Below are 18,543 nucleotides of genomic sequence, written 5' to 3' on the forward strand. Positions count from 1 at the left end.
ACCTTACACCATCACATTGGTCAGTTCTTGTGTTTTATTGCCACAGCCATTTGTGTCAACATGGAGCATCCAGGAGACCAAGAGTCCATTTGATTCACAACTGATTCAACCTTATGTAGCGTAATGCACAGCAGTGATTGAAATGTCAAATCAATTCCTTAAAATATACCAATATATATGATTTACAGCAGTTTAGGCAGTTGTTGCAATGGGTGACTGGCTTGTCTTGTGACCTGATGGTCTGCGGTTCAAGTTCTGATTCTGCTGCAGCCCTGAGGAGACATGACTGTTCTGAGGGTCAGTCCCAAACATCGATAAATGCAAAAGGATGGATCAGGGAGGGCATTTCACCAGTGTAACGATATGATGGGCCTTCCCCTTCAGGGGAACAACAGGCAGCATACGTATCGCAATGAGGGTAAATTTGATATATTGTGCAGTCCTTGACTTTTACTGGCTGGAGAGAGCTCAGAGGAGAGACAGGATGCAAGATAGTAGTACTGAAGCTTTAATGGTTTCACATAAAAAAAAGGATATTTATTTTTGTTATATATTTCAGTATAAGTGAGAGGTTGTAGTTATTTTTTATGCTTATTGTTTACTTAGTCACTAAATTCCTTTACACTGCAGAGTGTCTGTGTAGTAACACGGCCCATGTTCAGTTGCGATATGATCTGTGTTGCGACACTGTATTGCAACGCAAACTGTGTCGCAGTCCTTTAACTGTTGTATGCAGTGTATGCAGTCATAACTATCCAAATGTAGCATTTACTCAAACCATGAAACTGAATTTTTTCAGTTGTGAAAAATCCACTCCATCCATCAGCCTGTTCTCTGTTGCTTTTCTTCTAACCTGTCTGCCATGGAACCTTCTGGTTCTCCAAACAGAGCCTTCTGGCTTCTAGCAGAAGTGCAAAAAAAGACTTTCACACACAAATAGCCTTTTCCTTTTGTTTGTACCTCAGAAATTAAAGGACATACACACACACACACACACACACACACACACACATATTTAATGTGCGCATTTGGCCACCAAAGGATTTCCTGTTTCTGTGAAAATAAACCACAACAACCAGTTCAATAGGTCCGTGCACAACCATGTGACGGACTTCCAACAAAATGAAACATTAATAGTAAAACACGAGATACACTATTGGGAACGCTTTTAAACTCCAGAAAAAGACAAGTGACTCTAATGACTATCGTAAACCAAAAGTTGCTTTGCCAATATCTGGCAAAAACCAGAAGTCCATCACAAGCCTGTGCACAGATCCAACTGAAAGTTTAGTACATGGTGTTTAGCTTTGCAGGACTTTTTCCAGTTGGGCTTCCACGGTTATACGATTTAAAAAATGAGGGGAAAAAAAAAAAAAAAAAAAGATTAAATTGCGCTGATATGAACAGGAATTATGATACATTTTCTAACATTTACTAAACACTAGATTTCAATACAAGAGGTTTGGCAAATGTATGTGTGTACAAAAGTGTAGAAAGTAGAAGTCCTGCCCAGCACCTCTTTCCAACCAGTCACTAAACCAGGTGAATTTAATTATGACTTTTTTCCATCAGTATCAGCTTGTCTCAACTCGCCTCGACTCGGTTTGTAGGGTTTTTCACTCGGCTTTTGTGCCCGTTTACCGGTACTGTTTTTGTAACTCCTCAGCCCAGGATCCAAGCGAGCTGAGTCGGGTGTGTGTGACATCGCCAGGCTGTGTGCCACTATTGGTCAGGGGCGCGGCCAATCAGGGGTAAGGGGGTGACATCCCTGGAAGAGTGACTCCAACTCACAAGTTGTTTGCATAATGTGACTACCAATGGTGCAACAAAAGTGTATTCCTTGATCCAACATTGAGGTGGAGACATTTCTTTGCTTGGTTGCTGAGGAAAGGATACAGAGGGAACCAGATGGAGCGACACGAAATGAAAAAATCTATCAAGAGCTTTCCGACTCAATGTCTACAGCTAGCAACAGAGTTTTCAGCAGCGTCGAGAGAAGCTGGAAAAGCTCAAAAGTGACTGTCGGCTGGTCAAAGACCACAATGGTCGGAGTGGATCAAACCGGCGAGACTGGAAGTGGTTCCAACAATGAATATAATTTATAGTCAGCGACCGGCAAGCCAAAGACCAAGTTGCAGATTGCCTCTAGGTCCTGAGTTGTTATAGAGCTTGCCGTTCAAAATGACGTCACAGCGATTTCACACAAACCCCACCCCTTTTAGACCTGGTACTAAAGTGTAATGGAAAAGAAACAGGACCAAGCTGAGACAAGTTGAGGTGAATTAAGTTGAGACAAGCTGATACTAATGGAAAAAGAGGCATTAGCTCAGCTCCACTGCAGGTAGATGAGCCAATTGGTGGAAACACCTGTTCTAAATGCATCAGTAAATAAAAAACATGGCAGGACTTCTACTTCATTTTTACTTCTACACCTCTGGCAGTGTAGTTGTCACTTATAAAGGTTGTACTCTGCAGTAAGTTACAAATATACTGGACCCAGTAAAGCCTTCAGAGCACAATGACATTACATCAGCAACTCTTAGCAGGTGCACCCAAGTTTAAGACTAAAAAAAACAGTTAAAACATGCTACTTTAGTTTTTTCCACAAGCTTCAGGAATATGAAGATAAATTTAATGGAATGAAAATAAAGCTTTCACTTGAAATATGAAGTTTAAGTTCTCATAATCAGACAAACTTAGTGCCAACTTCTTGCTTCTAAAATGTTCAGCACAGGCTGATGATCCCTGTCCGTAGTGGACTGAAGAAACTTTAGGGAGGAACTTTCAGGAAGAGGCTTTCTCCTCCTTGCACTGCGCAAGCACCATGAATGCAGCTCTTCATGGTGGTGTGCAGCTTTTTGTCACAGGTCAGGGTCCAAGTTTACATTAGGGTCTGACGGAGTGTATTCTTGTGAAGATGAACAGCCACACCTGTCATAAACATTAGCTATAAAGAATGACTTTCTATGATAAATCATTAACTTCACAGGGAAGAAACAGAAGAAAGGTGCAGTTATGCACTGCCAAAGCTTGTTTATTATGACTGATTAGTTTATGATACAAAATGAACCCAAACGTCACAGGATTACCATTCAATCTCCTGAAGGAAACCCTGCATTTATGTACAAATAAAACAAATACTAGTGTTGAATTATGACAAAACTATACTGTTTATCTCATCATGTAAATCCATGTGTGAAGAAAATACTGGAAACAGTGAGAATACAAAGTAATTTCCAGATTTGTATCAAACAATTTCAATCTAAAATTTAATTCATCACATTATATCAAATTGCATGTATGTTAATATGCTCCTAAACCCAAAGTAAATTTCACTGCACAACTGAAATGCATAAAAATTCCTCAGTAAAAGCATTAACCAACACTGCAGGACAAAACCAAAGTAAGATATTTTGATAATTAACTCATGGGTGCATCTTTGAGCAGCCTAAAAATAAATGTGTCGACTGTTGCATCAGCCAGCAATGATTTCCTTTCGTGAGCCTTTAGAGTAAATACAGCAGGAATGCTGACTGAAGCACACCGACTGGCTGTGGCGTAACACAAAACACACAAAAACTGTCTACATATAATCTAAATGCAGCAGTCCTACATAACACACTTATTTTTATACCTCTGCCTATAAGCTCTCCACCCCTCCTATACATACTGGATGTACACAACTTTCAGCTCTTAAGCTCAATATCTGTTTGTGGTTTTTATCAGAAAGGTTGTAGATTCCACCACACTCTGCAGCCCATCACACGCATGCCTTGCTCCACACTTACACTGATTAAACCAAGTTTCTCTGAATTAGGATTATTAATACAAGAGCTACAAGTAAAGTTATTTTTTCAATTTATGGAAGAGAAATACATCTATTTTATTAGCTACTCCAATCAGGTGGCACCAACTCAATGCATTTAGTAAAGGAGACATGGTTTGAATGACTTACTGAAGCTTAAACTAGCATCAGTGAGGAAAAAAGGTGGTTTAGGTGACAGTGAATGTGACTAAAGTACACAAAGACTCCCCAAAACTGGGCAGCAGAAGATGAGAAACGTCTGATGGGATGAGCGTCAATGTCAGCTGGGACTTTCACGTGGTAAGGTCAGAATTGGGTGGAAAACAACATGAAATGATGGAGCTATCCTGCGTTGTGTCAACAGTTCAGGTTTCAATGAATGTGTAAGGATGTGCAGAATATTTTCTGGACAGACTTTTGGGATCAACGGAGCATGGTTTAAAGACCACGGCCTACCCGAATACGTCCTCTTACGGCTACAACCAGCAGGATGATGCACCATGTCACAAAGCTCACATCATCTCCACCATGACGATGAGTTCACTGTCCTCCAACGGACTCCACAGTCACCAGATCTACATCCAGCAGAGCAGCTTTGGGGGATTCTCATGTGCAGCAACTATTGATGCTTAATGTCAACATGGGGGATGTTACACCAAGATTTAAGACAAGTCTGAAGGAAAAAGATGGTCCAGCCCAATGCTGACCAACATTTCGACACCCAGCTGAAACAATCAACTGCTTTATAAAAGATAAATAAATACAGAAAAACATTAAAGTAGTGAAAAATAAGCCTGACAGCTGAGATAAACTCCAGCACCCAGTTGGCCGTGAACTGGAATAAGTGGGTATAGAAATTGAACGATTAGTCATTATTTGGCTGAGCACCTTAATTTTAAGGATTTCTAGATTTATTGTCTTGCTTTGATAATGACTTAAAACCGCTTTAAGGCCTGCTGAATAAAGACCTTTTAAAAACCTTGGGTTTTCTTTTCTTTCCTTTAATTTTGTACATAACTATTCAATGCAATTTATCTACTTATTTAATGTTTTTCTAATTCTTTACAACATTTAGGAGTGAAATGGGACAGTATGCAGTTAAATCATGTATGTTAAACTATCAAAGAATTACGCAATTTTAAATAAAAAGACAAAAAAAGCAAATAACCTTTAAAAAAAAGGACCAAATGATTATTTTAAAAGCAGAAATATTTTATCTTTTTTAAAAACAATGTGGTTTGTCTTGTCATACAAACTAAGTCATATGAAATATGAGAAAAAGAATGAAGCAGAGAGGAAACGTTTATTGTGGCGTGCAACACTCATCACCTACATCACTCAAACTTTAGATAAAAGTGGAGCCAAGAAGATGAGTTTTCGAGATAGCACGTATATGTGCTGAATTTAGGACAACTTCAAAACACTAAAGCAGACTTTGACCTCACAATGTAGCTTCCAAATACAATGACACACCCCCTGGGATTTCGTTTTGCGTAACATCGCACTCATTTCTTCTCTTTTGTTACAAAACAGAACAATAGTCATTTCACTGGAGGGGTTTGAGCTCCTTTTATCTGGACTTCCTGAGAAATACCTGCAAGCAAAAACCTGGTATCTGTCAGATTCTGCTGATCGACACAGACATCTGCATCAATGCAACCCAGCAGCAGAAGCAGCAGCAGGCGTGAGCGTTTTTTTTTTTTTACTTGTTTAACCAGAAGCCGTCATGGTCGTCTTGGCAGGCGTACGCACCCAAATTACACAAATTACATCTCCTTCTGAATTGCACAACAGGATTTTCAGAGTGTCAAGGCTCTCATTCTCTACTTCCCTCTCCCATTGGCTGTGGAGTGCTGGTACTGATGTCAGAGGCAGAAGGGTTGCCATGGAGACGGGTGCCATGGTGGCATTTCAAGAGGACAGCTCAGATGGCAGACTGAAGCAAAGCATCAAAAATGGCCAGGAATCAGGCAGGTCAAGAACTTAAGATTCAGATCAGAAGAAGTCAGTTTAGGGATTTAAGGTAGAAGGTTAAATATTCAGTTTATCAGAAGGATTGTCACCGGTGGCAACAAGCACGACTACTTCTTGCAAATGGTAGAGCATGTTCACATATGAGGATAGTAATACTGAAACTTAATGTAATGTTTAGCACTTCTAATACAGTTACTAAATAGTAAAGCGTTCTTTATGTAAGAAATGAGCTTGTAATGTTCTTTTATCTATTTAATCTGCATAATGAAAAATGTGAAGCATTAAAAAAGAAGCCACAAACCATGACATTTAAAGTCAAAAATAAACCTGCATCAACCAACTGCTTTGAGTCAATTAATCTGCCACTGCAGTTGATTGATTTTATATAAATATGAAGTTTGCTGCATTCAGCTCCGTTTTCAGCTACTGCGCTATATTCTTACTTTAAACAATGGCAACAAATAGATGATTTCACCAGTAATGATATTCCAGTAATATTATAAAACAAGATTCATATTGCTTTAATTAAATACAATGATCAAATCAAGTAAATCAAGTGGGGTTTTTTCCCCGAAATGTTTTGTCTTTAATAGATTAAACTGCAATGCGCCAAAATGGGAAATTTAAAACAATGTGAGCCATTTCAATAGGTTGACTAGAGATCATTTTTGTTCCATCTACCCAAAATATTTATATATTTTAATTATATTTAACCCTTTCATACATGAATTAATAAAAAACAATGCAACTTTTTTTTTTTAAAATACAGTATTCTACCTCTACAGACATATGTAATAGTTTTTTTGTTTATTAGTGATATGTAGAATTTATCATGATTTATCTTAATGTATTCTATAAAATATTTATCAAATATAATTATGTTAATCTGTAAAATATAGCTATAATTTTCTTTTCCTATTTATGACAAAGGCAAATTTGGTCAATTCTATCATATTTATTTATTCTCCAGTGAGTGGAAACATATTGATTACTCACTAACATCCACTGAAGTGCTTTATTTACAAAAAATGCCATCATCATTCATGAATATGCAAGAAAAAAAGTTCATAAATGCATGTCCACTATGGGGGCACTATGCATGAAAAGGTTAAAGAGAATTTCCACTTCCTATATTTAACTGAAAACTGACTGAAATCTTCAGCGGTATCCTTCATGCGACAACCTATGAATGTTTTATCCATTTTTACACCTTTCTCTTGCATTTCACAGAGAAACTGCACTTTCAATTTAATTGTTTGCCAATGAAACGATAAAGGCTTTCTGGCATTACACCGTAGAATTAGCGCTAGCGTTAATCCACAACACACCACAGGGAGAAACAAAAAGACAAAAACAAGACTAGCTTGCCATTGTCAGTAACAGCGACATGATCTTCAACCTGGCTGAGAACCGGGCGCTTTCTGATGAGATGGAAGCTGTACTACAAAGCTAGCTTGGTCTGACACAGAATGCACCGTACAGTCTTTTCATTTGGTCGGAGTTTAAAATGATCCCACACTGTGACATTTTCTGTAGCTGTCTTCCAATTTTCTTTCACTCTGTCGCTTTTCTGCTTGCTCCGCTGATTCTGTCACTTCCTGTTGCTATCAAACAAAACAAGCCCACTTCTCACTTACAGGCAGGTAATACTGGAAGTAGGTTACACAGACTGGAAATGATTCATTAAATGGTTTTTAAATAATTTCTTGTCATATTAAATAAAATTATTTGATCTTAAATTTCAGACAGAAATCTAACAGTTTTTTTTCCGTCTTGTTATAGATTTTCTGCGCGACTTAGCAATAAGTGATGAGATCTTAGCATGTATGCACAACTGAAAATTTACCCGCTTTGCTTGGATCCAAAATAAATCATGCAAAATAACGCGAAGTTCAGATTTTTCATTCACCATTAGATTACATTCACCTATTAAACATTTAGCAGCTTATTATCGCTGACATTAGCAGCTAACACTAAGACTTGTTCAACATACACTGAACGTTTCGAAAACAGGAAGTCACATCATTTATGTTCGTACTTCAAAATAAGTGTCATTTTCTGGCGATGGTATAGCAGAAGTGCAAGTAGACACATTCTATCAGATTTTAGAGTTTGATGGTCACGTAAACAGGCGACTGATAAGTTATGACAATGTCTTTATTATTACGCTTTAAAACCTTGTGTTACATAAGTGTTTGTAAATAACATTAAATTATACTACAAATATCTGCTGATAGAATCAAATTTAATCAAATCAGGTTGTTGTGAATTAAAATAGATTCAGAAAATTAGTTATGAGGGAAGCAGCGATACACTTTTCGGTAGTTCTGATCAGATACTGATATCTGAAACTTGAATATCTGCAGATATCAATATTTCCCAATACTGAATCTGTTTATGTGAACATTATTGTGACTATGGTTATAATTGCTGTTATAACTGTGTAATATTTCATCAGGTTGTAATAAATGACCCATCCTTTCTGAAGTTACCTCACCAATACAAATATAATAACCAGATCTAACAATTTCAACAAGTTTTATTCTGATTTGACACATTTTACCTAAATACAACTATAAATGTGTGGTTTTGAAACAAAGATCTCGACAAAAAATGTCACATTTTAACATTCAAGGCATTTATTTCTTTTAAAACATGTCATCAAACACATCTGCACTGGCTTAAATAGTGTGGTATCGGTACATTTTTAATACCAAGTACGAGTACACCCGCTTGGTATTGAGCCGATACCGAAACTGGTATCGGCGCATCCCTAATTGTCATTTATATACATACATATATACACACACACACACACACATACATATACACACACACACACATACATATATATATATACACACACACACACACACACACACACACACACACACACACACACACACACACACACACACACACATATATATATACACATACACACACATACACTACTCAAAAAGTTAGGGATATTTGGCTTTCAGGTGAAATTTATGGAAAATGCAATATGTTCATGCTACAGTGATATAATATCATAAAAGTAAGACATTTAAGTAGAAGGATGCACTACTGATTTCCTCATCTCAAAGAATTCATTCAACACAAAAGGTAACAATGGTAGTTACACCACAACAAAAAATTTGAACGTCTCAATATCTCGTCATGTGTCCTTGAACCTCAATTACAGCTTGACAACGACATCTCATGCTGTTCACAAGGCAACTTATTGCCTGCTGAGGCATGGCATCCCACTCTTCTTGAAGGGCAGCCCTCGGGTCATTGAGGTTCTGGGGTGCAGGGTTTCGAGCCTCTACACGACGGCTCAGCTGATCCCACAGGTTTTCAATGGGATTCAGGTCTGGAGAGAGTGCAGGCCGTTCCATTTGAGGTACACCAGTCTCCAACAGCCGTTCCCTGATGATGCGGCCTCGATGAGCAGGAACATTGTCGTCCATGAAGATGAAATTAGGCCTGTGCTGTTCATGTAGGGGCACAATCACTGGATTATTGATGTTATTCAGGTAGTATGGGCTTGTCACTGTACCATTCACAAAGTGTAGGGCAGTTCTGTACCAAGTGGACACCCCTGCCCACACTGTAACACCGCCACCACCAAAAGCTGGCCTGGTGACAACAGTGGCTGATGCATAGCGCTCTCCCTGACGTCTCCAACATCGTTGCCGGCCATCATTTCTGCTCAGTGTGAATCGACTTTCATCAGAGAACAGCACTGAGGCCCACTGGTTCCTCGTCCAGCGTAAATGCTCCCTGGCCCATGCAAGACGATGATGCCTGTGCCTGGTGGTGTGGTCAGGTACCCGTGCAGGTCGTCTAGCACGCAGACCACGCTGATGGAAACGGTTTCGAATGGTCTGACGTGACACTTGGGTGCCTCTCACCTCTCTTAAACGTGCCTGGAGTTGAGTGGCATTCATCATCCGGTTTCTCAGGGCAGTGTTCACAATGTAGCGGTCATCAGCACGGGATGTGGCCAAAGGACGTCCACTTCTAGGCCTTTCTGTGACTCTTCCAGTCTCTCCATATCTCTGTTGCAACCTGCTGATGACACTCTGTGACACTCCAAGCTCAGTGGCCACTTCTGTCTGAGAACGTCCTGTTTGAAGCATCGCAATGGCAAGGGACTGTTGTTCCATTGTTAGGTGTCGTCTTGGTCTCATGATGTCAAAATGTGAACAGCATGATGAGGACAACTGTTTAAACACCAGCTCTAATTGAACCAGGACATTTATTGGTCAATTCAAGGATCACACACCTGCCGTGATTTTTGCCGTTAAGCTCCTTGTTAGAGAACAGCAACTTGTGCAAAATTTATTGAAACATTTAACAGTTGGACATGTGCATTTAAAAGCTTAGAGAAGATCACATTAAGTTCACCTGTACAGGTTTGAATGCATTTTAGGCTTGTTGTGAAATTTCACCCTAAAGCTGAATATCCCTAACTTTTTGTGAATAGTGTGTGTATGTATGTATATATATATATATATATATATATATATATATATATATATATATATATATATATATATATATATATATATATATATATATATATATATATATATATATATATAACATATTCTGATTTGGCACATTTTACCTATATACAACTATAAATGTGTGGTTTTGAAACAAAGAGCCAGCTTTTAGTGTAACAAAAAATGTCACATTTTAACATTCAAGGCATTTATTTCTTTTAACAACATGTCAGAAGCATGACATCAAACACATCTGCGTTGGCTTAAATAGAGTGCTATTGGAATCGGTATCGGTACATTTTTATTAATACCAAGTAAAAGTACACACGCTTGGTATTGAGCCGATACCGAAGCTGATATCGGTATCGGTGCATCTCTAGTTATGATACTCAACTCTGTCACTGGGTTCTGCAGCCACTGGTGGGAAAATCTTCCTCTTTGCAGACATTTCCATACCTTACCTTTCTCATTACTACCCCTCCAGCTGAGGAGACCCAAATCCCAATTATTTTATTGGACAAAAACAAAAAAATTCAATTGATATAAAACATCAACCTGCCTTACAGTGTCAATTGGATAGATGATATTTCACTTTTGTGCAGTGGCGTTGAGTAATGACCAAAAAAAAAAGCTTGTAGACACAAGCAATCTCTCAATCTGCCATGAACAACAGCAGGAATCCAACCAACATCTGCTTATCTTTTTAGATGTAAAACTTTGTATAAACCACTTCAGCAGCATTCCCCCATGATCCAACTGTTCATGTGGGCGGCTTGAAAAGCCAAAAGCACGCCACGGCAGCTTCAGCGTATCATCACACGGGGCGATGCACTGTCCTGTGACTGTGTGTGCATAAACTGAGGTTTGTGTTTGGCTGCCAACCTATGAAGCGTCAGCCACTGGAAAGCCTTGGCATGAGCATCCTTATCGTGAGCAAGGGGCAATTAAGACACAAAAATAGATGTACTCTGAAAAGCATCTGAAACAGACGAGTCCTACAATCAAGCAGTCAGGTCTCAGTTTGAGAGAAATGATCAATTCAAGACGGATTTGTCTGCAAAGCGAGTTAAATATTGGATAAATGAAGAAGAGAGCTGGATTTTGGGTGAAATAGTGTTCTCTATATGGAGGGTTCGGATCAACTTTAGGAAATACGACACTTCTGGATCATATTTACAAAGTATTTTATTTTGAACAGCTTCAGAATTTCACTAAACACAGCTCTGCCATGAAGCAAATCATTTGCATTGCAAGTGTTGACATAAATTTCCATATGAGCCCACATATTTTCCGTAACTCCCCCCCAGAAGCTAAAGTCTTTAGCAAACAAGCATCTTTGACTCAATGATACCGAGTGTCACTATGCAAGCTTTTGTGACGTCAACTAAATACTGTAAAACTGCACACAGAGCTGCTGTCATGGCAACCATACACAGCATCTTGGCTTTTTATTCTAACAGCAGTGTGTTGGTTATGTAACATCGTTACATCCTTCTGAAATCTTTCAACCAGCCTCAGCGCTGTATTAATCTGTAAATATCCTAAATGTCCTCTCTTTGGGATGCCAGGTGTAATTGACCCTGGCAGACATGCCCTCCAGACATGAAATGCAACACTGACAATGCATCTATGCAGGTTAAAATTAGACATAAGTTCAAATAATAAATCTGGTTGAAATTTGCAGCTTGGCTCTTAATCTCCCGCACAGAAAAACACAACATAAAATGGATCAAATGGTAATATAGTATTTTTTGTTTCTTTTATTATACTTAAATTGTTATAAACCTGTCAGATATTAAGAAAATAAAGTTCAAATCTTAATTAAAAATGTATATTTAATCAGCATTCAGCTCTGGGGATTTTACAATTACTTTACATCACAATTAATCTGGGTGTTAAATGATTAAATAAATAAGAATGTTTCTTAATTTCACATTCTGTAAAGAATTATGTCTGAAACAAAAGGGCAGATCAATAAACTAAGCCAAAGCTACACCACATTCATGCGTTACCGCTTGTGCTGCTTTGTCTGTAAGTTGCAGAAGAAGAAACACATGAAACATGTTTCACCTCCTGCAGGATAAACACCAGCTTTGCACGCTAAAGTAAAAAGTAAATGTACAGTAACTGGGTTAAACTACCGTCTTGTTTGCAACACTGGCATGAAATGTTATGCAATGGCCTGTAAAGTAGAGAATATTTCAGATATACTTTATTTCATTTTCACTGTTATCATATTGTTCATGTTTCCAATGGCGACTATTCTGTTAAAGGACAGGTGGAAGTCAGAAATTAGTATGATTTCTTTTCCCACTCCGGTTCAGATTAAATGCTCTAAACTATTTTTATAATGTAGTTTCCAGAAAGATGCCTCCGAAGTCCAGGCAGCGGCCCTTTTCTAATCGTTCTCAGAAACTAATTCAGAGGTAATATCTAAGATTTATTTATTGATTACAGAGCAGAGGGGGTTTAGTTGGAACAAGACATTTTGGTTCTGTTACTATTGCTTTATCATTTAGTTGCATTAAAAGATGGATAAATGTCATTTAGGACCTATAAGGAGGTTAAATGTCATTTTTAGTCTTTAACTCACAATCATCTGGACAATCGTGATTATTTCTCTGTACCAAGAAGATCTACAAGCGTGACGTTTCTTTTTAGCTCTGTGTCAAAACGACTGCAGTAAAGGCAAATAATTGTCATCTCTACCCCTTATAAGAACATAAAATCCAGGATCTTATGCTAATTTTAAATGCCAGTAGGAACTGGGGACGTTTTTCTTTCCATAACACGTTTCCAGTTTCCAACATGGAAAATTGAGGCCATGAAACCGACAGCTACATGTTGCGGACAATAAGAAGGAATCAATTTTACATGAATGCAAGTAGCTGGAAAGTTAATAATCTGCATTCTTGTATAAAATAAACCAGGGTGATTAGAACTGCTGGCCAACATGATAAACGGCTGCTTGTTCGTACTCTGGAAGGAAGTGGGACTGATGCAACTCCAGTGGTTTTCATCTCATTGAGGTAAAAGGGTAAAGTATGGCACACAAAAGGCTTTAACTTGTCCTAGTAGGCCAGAGGTGCCCAAATCCAGATCTACTGGTCTTCAGCTTTTACATGCAACCGTTCAGAATACCTGAATTGAATGAATGGCTTCTTTTCAGGCCTCTGCAGAGCGGAATGACATGCAGATGAGGGAATTCAGCCTTTAGATTCAGATGTGTTGGAGAGAAGATGCTTTTAAAAGCTGGTTAAAGTCTAGTTAAACATGCTGCTCTTAGTTTAGAAAACACAAAACCTAAAAGAAAAAGGAAAACCAAGACGGTATAATTAGCTTTACTCATCGAAAAAAAAAAACCAAATCAGTCATCCCACCAATGGTTTCTGAAAATAACCATGTTCTTCAGTGCATGTTTCAACTGGACGCACTTGGATTTAAAGCAGGGTTGTCTCTGCAACGCACGCTGCAGCACTTTTGCAGGCTGCTGCACATCAAAGCTATATGACCAACTGACTGAAAACCCACGGGTTTCGTGAAGAAATCAGCAAGTGCAAGGAGGCAGAAGCACATCCCCCCTCCCCGAACTGCAACCACAGAGAACACGAAGAAAACACCAAGTTAGATCAAGTGGTGGTCTTTCAAATAGAAGAAACCAAACTAAAAAAAACACATCTGAAATATTTACAACAAAAATCGTTCTAAACTGGTCTTTGTCAGCTGAAACAGACAACTTCATGGATCCGTTTGAACCCGTTCAGTCAGAAAATAGGTTTATATCTGCTTCATCATCAGCTTCCTGGAAGACAATCAACACTTAAAATTTATGAGCGCATTAGAGCAAGTTTAGGTTGCAAGACTTTCTTCTCACGTGTCCAAACGCATCCCACACAATAAAACATTCCACAGCCAAAGGAAACTGGTCATGACACGCCAATGCGGAAAGTGTCCTTCTAATGCCCTTTACTCCAAACTGACCCATCAAATTATTAGAACAAGTGTCATTTTTACAGAAACGATCCCTTTGCTTACAGTAATACAGGCTTGTTGACTGATCCTGACACAAACTGTTGAAGTATTAACCTTATTTGAGGGTTAAAAACAATCATTATTGGAAGCAGTGCACAGAGGAACCACAAAGAACGTCCCAGGAGGCAACCAGGAGAACTGATGGCCCGTCTGGATGATGACGTCATTAAAGGCTGACAGGAACCAAAAGTTCATTAAGGGAAAGTTGTTTTTTTAAATACAAAGAAGAAAAAACATCACAGCTCTGCCTACACAGTTACCCTGGTAAGTAATCTCAAGCAAAAAAAGAAACTTGTGTGGCTTGATGTCAAGCGGTTAGCTCAGAGAAGCACATGCAACATGCTGGTGCGGATGGAGTTTTAGTTGTTCAGATCTACAACTTGCTCAGTTTTCCTCCATTATTTGGATTAAATTTAAATGAAAAATCTTAATTATTTCTGATGTAGTGAAGGTTTTAGTGACATGACCGGTAAAATAATCAGATATTTCTCCTTCCAGAGAAAAAATTACCAAACTAAATCATGTGATAAGAAGTATTCCAGATAGTTACATAACTATCATTATTTACTTGTTTGGAAACAGCTGGGTAATTTATTTGTATTTATCATCTTTTAATGATGCCATCTGGTTGCATACTTGTTATTTCTTGTGGTCATATCTGCAAAGTGCACTTTTTATCTAGAAAGCCTTAAAAAAAGCAAACGGACACAAGATTCAGGTCAATTTTAGTTATTTTTTCTGGATTAATTTTCATTAAAAAGGTTGTTATTCTTTGTAATAGTTATGGGAATTATTAAGTTATTCCATCTGTGACAGCCTAATTTTATTGGCTTTTATTAATATTCATGCTCAAGGGTCCATTTCCAGTCAGGTTCCACCAAGATGCTTCACAAGAAACGTCCAATCGTCATTTACTGTTGGCATAAATATCTGTAGCATGAGTATTAAAGTAACTGCAAACAAATATTTAATAAAATCAGCTCTGAATAAAAAAATAATGAGTCTGATCCATTAGTTCAGGTGGGTTTTTCTATTTTGAAGACAAAGAGATGCTCCCCGACATGCTGCATCTTCACTGTGTGTCAAACCAACTTATCTGATAGCAGAAATCCTTCCCATATAAAAGAACTATACTACTGCTGCTGACACAAAGACAAATTATGTAATAAAGTCCATTGTGCACAATATAAGGTCAACTGTTTTTTTACAGAACAGAAACCAAAGCTGGCCGCTTTTACAAGATGTGCAAGATTTAGCTCAATTTCTTCTGAAATGCTGACAGAAATCAGCTCTCATAAAAAAAAAAAAAAGACATGTATAAAATGTCACATAAACAGACTAAATTTAACTGAAATGTGGCTTAAATTTCTCCGCTTAAAACTAATGCATAAATCCAAGTCACCTCTAAAGATCACAGATATACAGAAACCACTTTCTGCTATAAATTCCTTCACATACTGCAGAAAAGTAGCCTTAAGGACTACCAGCTACAGAAATAAATGTACAAGAAAAAACCCTTGAGATACTCCCACATTACATTTTGAGGAATATTATGCAACACCAACCAAATCTAAACAGTGTCCAAGCAAACCTAAAATTTCAGTTGGAAAAAGCATGAAAATTTTGTCAAAACATGAAATGTATTTCAGCAAAATATACTGGATGCTACGGAAAACTGCGATTCTGTGTGTTTAAATGGTTTTATATGACCTAATATGTGGAATAAAAAGAAAAGATTTTTCCATTAAAAGTCTGTTTAAACAGGCTAAAAGTAACATGACAACGCAGACTTCCAGGTTGGGCTTTTTAACGCCATCTTTCTCGCAAACAGACGCCGTTTCCTTTCCTTCACATCGGCTTGGCACTGTTGCTTGCGAGCTTAAAAATTACATTTAATTACTATTTTAACCTAAAACATGCGAGTTTACCTAAACGTCGGTTGTGGAGGAGAAGAAAATACGTGTTGTCAGGAGTAAAAACTGGAGAAAGAAAGACTTCGTGTGCACTTACCACACCATCCCATAGGCGCCCTCCCCGATGTAGGAGAGGTTGGTGTACCGAGGCCCGACGTCGAAGGCCTGGCCGCGGACCAGCTCCGTTCCCGGTCCGGGGCTGGGGCCGCAGCCAGCAGGGGCAGACACCGCAGCTGTCGCCATTATGAACACTGGCTTTCTATAAGGCTATCTAATAAAAGAAAAAGCGCAAATCAGGTCCTAAAAGTGTGTGTTTTGTGTTAGTATCCGCCGCAGCAGAGGCCTTTACTACGTGTGGAGGAGTAGCGCCGGAGCGAGCACGCCGCTGCTGAGCTGTCGCAGGGAGGCAGGCAGGAGCGAACAGCCGCGGAGAGGCTGCTGCTGCAGGAAATAACGGAGATGGTCATGTGATCCCGTTTTCCTTTTTTTTTTTTTTTTCCTTCCTGCAAATCTGTTTTTCCTTTAAATACAAAAATGACCGGGCTGACCACTTCTTTATAGTTTATAGACCTTGATAGGAGTACTCAACTACCATCTGGACTAGTTTAACTAGTTTATGGATAGTATCTGCAGGGAAAACAGCCTGACAGTGATGATAACATTGTTTAAATAGTTCTTTCTGTATCTGTTTGCTTGTTTAGTTTAGATGACAGTAAAATATGCATTGTACCAGATGGAAGCTCTCTGAGATAATCTCCCTATGCAGTCCTTAAAGGGGATATTGTGTGCATAAAATCACTTTTATAAGTGCTTACAATTGTCTTGTGTGGTGTTTTAAGTCAGAAACTGACAAAAAAAAAAAACTCATATAAAAAGCAACCCCAGGACTAATTAGTTTTTAGCAGACTTTGAAAATAAGCATTTAAACAGCTTGTTTTAAAATCTCCATTTTTATGATGTCATAAACTCTTAAGCTCCTCCCTCTGTTGGTCTTCAATACCACCCATGTCTGTGTGGGGTTTGCTCGCCCGACCCAAAGTTTAATTGATATATTGGGCAGCATGTTGGCATAGTGGTTAGCACTGTGGCCTCTCAGCAAGAAGGTCACTGGTTCTATCCTTGGCTGGGGTGGGGTTTGGGCAGTGGCGTGTACGTGTGGGTTCTCTCCAGGTACTCCGGCTTCCTCCCACCATCCATGCATGTTAGGATAATTGGTTACTCTAAATTGCCCATAGGAGTGAGTGTATGTGCAAGTGGTTGTTTATCTCAGTGTGGCCCTGCGATGAACTGGCAAGTTGTCCAGGGTGTACCCTGCCTTTTGCCCAAAGACTGCTGGGATAGGCTCCAGTTTCCCTGCGACCCTTAATTGGACGAAGGGGTTAGGAAAATTAATGAATAATTGATATATCAGAGAATTGTTTCATACTGGGTATAAAGGCAGTCAATTTCCACTTAAAACTCACATTTACATTACACAAATGATACAAAGTGTATCACAAAACACTAATAGCATATAACAACCTAAAAACAACACAATATCATACAAATGCAGAAAAGCAAATCTAATCAGTACTATTAGATAAAATCAAGAAAGGCTCTTTCTGATTAAAGTATGTTTTATTCTAAAGAAGAGACTGATTCTGCTGATCTGGCCTCCTCAGAAAGTTAATTTCAGAGTTTAGGGGCTTTGACCTCAAAAGCTCTGTCTCTTCTGGTCTTCAGTCAGGACTGGAATAACTAGAGGCCCTCAGCCAGAGGATCTCCAACTTCTGACAAGGTTATAACAGCCTAAAACCAGTTCTAAAACATACTGGGAGCCATTTGAGGGAGGCTAAAACTGAAGCGATGCTTCTGATCTCTCAGTTGATCCATTGTTCATTGATATCACATCAGAAATGTTTTCCATGAAAATATGGCTGTCAAAAGCCATTTTTAAGGAAGGATAAGGATAAATGACACAAAAACTTAACTAAAAAATCAGTGGCCACAGGTATAATGGGGCTAATGAAGAGCTTTGGAAAGTCCTTCAAGAAGTCTGGAGAACTATTCCTGCGCTCTAATTACCAGAAAGTTTCTCTGAGGGTTCAGACCGTTTATTAAAAAAAGGTTGGTCATACCTAATGTTGACTTTCAAGCTTCAACACGTGTCCATATACGTTTACATTTTTGTAAATTGCTACACCTACTTACGCTTTTTCTGGCAGTAAAGACATCAAAAGCGGCTGAAGATTTGCACTACGCTGAAGGCTACATGACTTTTATTTCCTTGTAGGATGTGGCAGCCACAACAAACACATGTACCAGTTTTGACACAACACCCCCT

The 18,543-nt window shown here is 38.6% G+C and overlaps 1 protein-coding gene across 1 annotated transcript in view; it reads right to left on the minus strand.

Moving 5' to 3' along the window:
- mapk1 (mitogen-activated protein kinase 1) overlaps positions 1–16,632 on the minus strand; it is a 40,655-nt gene extending 24,023 nt beyond the window's left edge. The window contains exon 1 of the mRNA XM_079251913.1: positions 16,318–16,632. Coding sequence (XP_079108039.1) covers positions 16,318–16,463 — 146 coding nt within the window. The 5' untranslated portion in view covers positions 16,464–16,632. The remainder of the gene's footprint in view (positions 1–16,317) is intronic.
- Between the last annotated feature and the right edge of the window lie 1,911 nt (positions 16,633–18,543).

This window comes from Telmatherina bonti (genome assembly GCF_933228915.1).
Source record: "Telmatherina bonti genome assembly, chromosome: 13".
Classification (NCBI taxonomy): Eukaryota; Metazoa; Chordata; class Actinopteri; order Atheriniformes; family Telmatherinidae; genus Telmatherina; species Telmatherina bonti.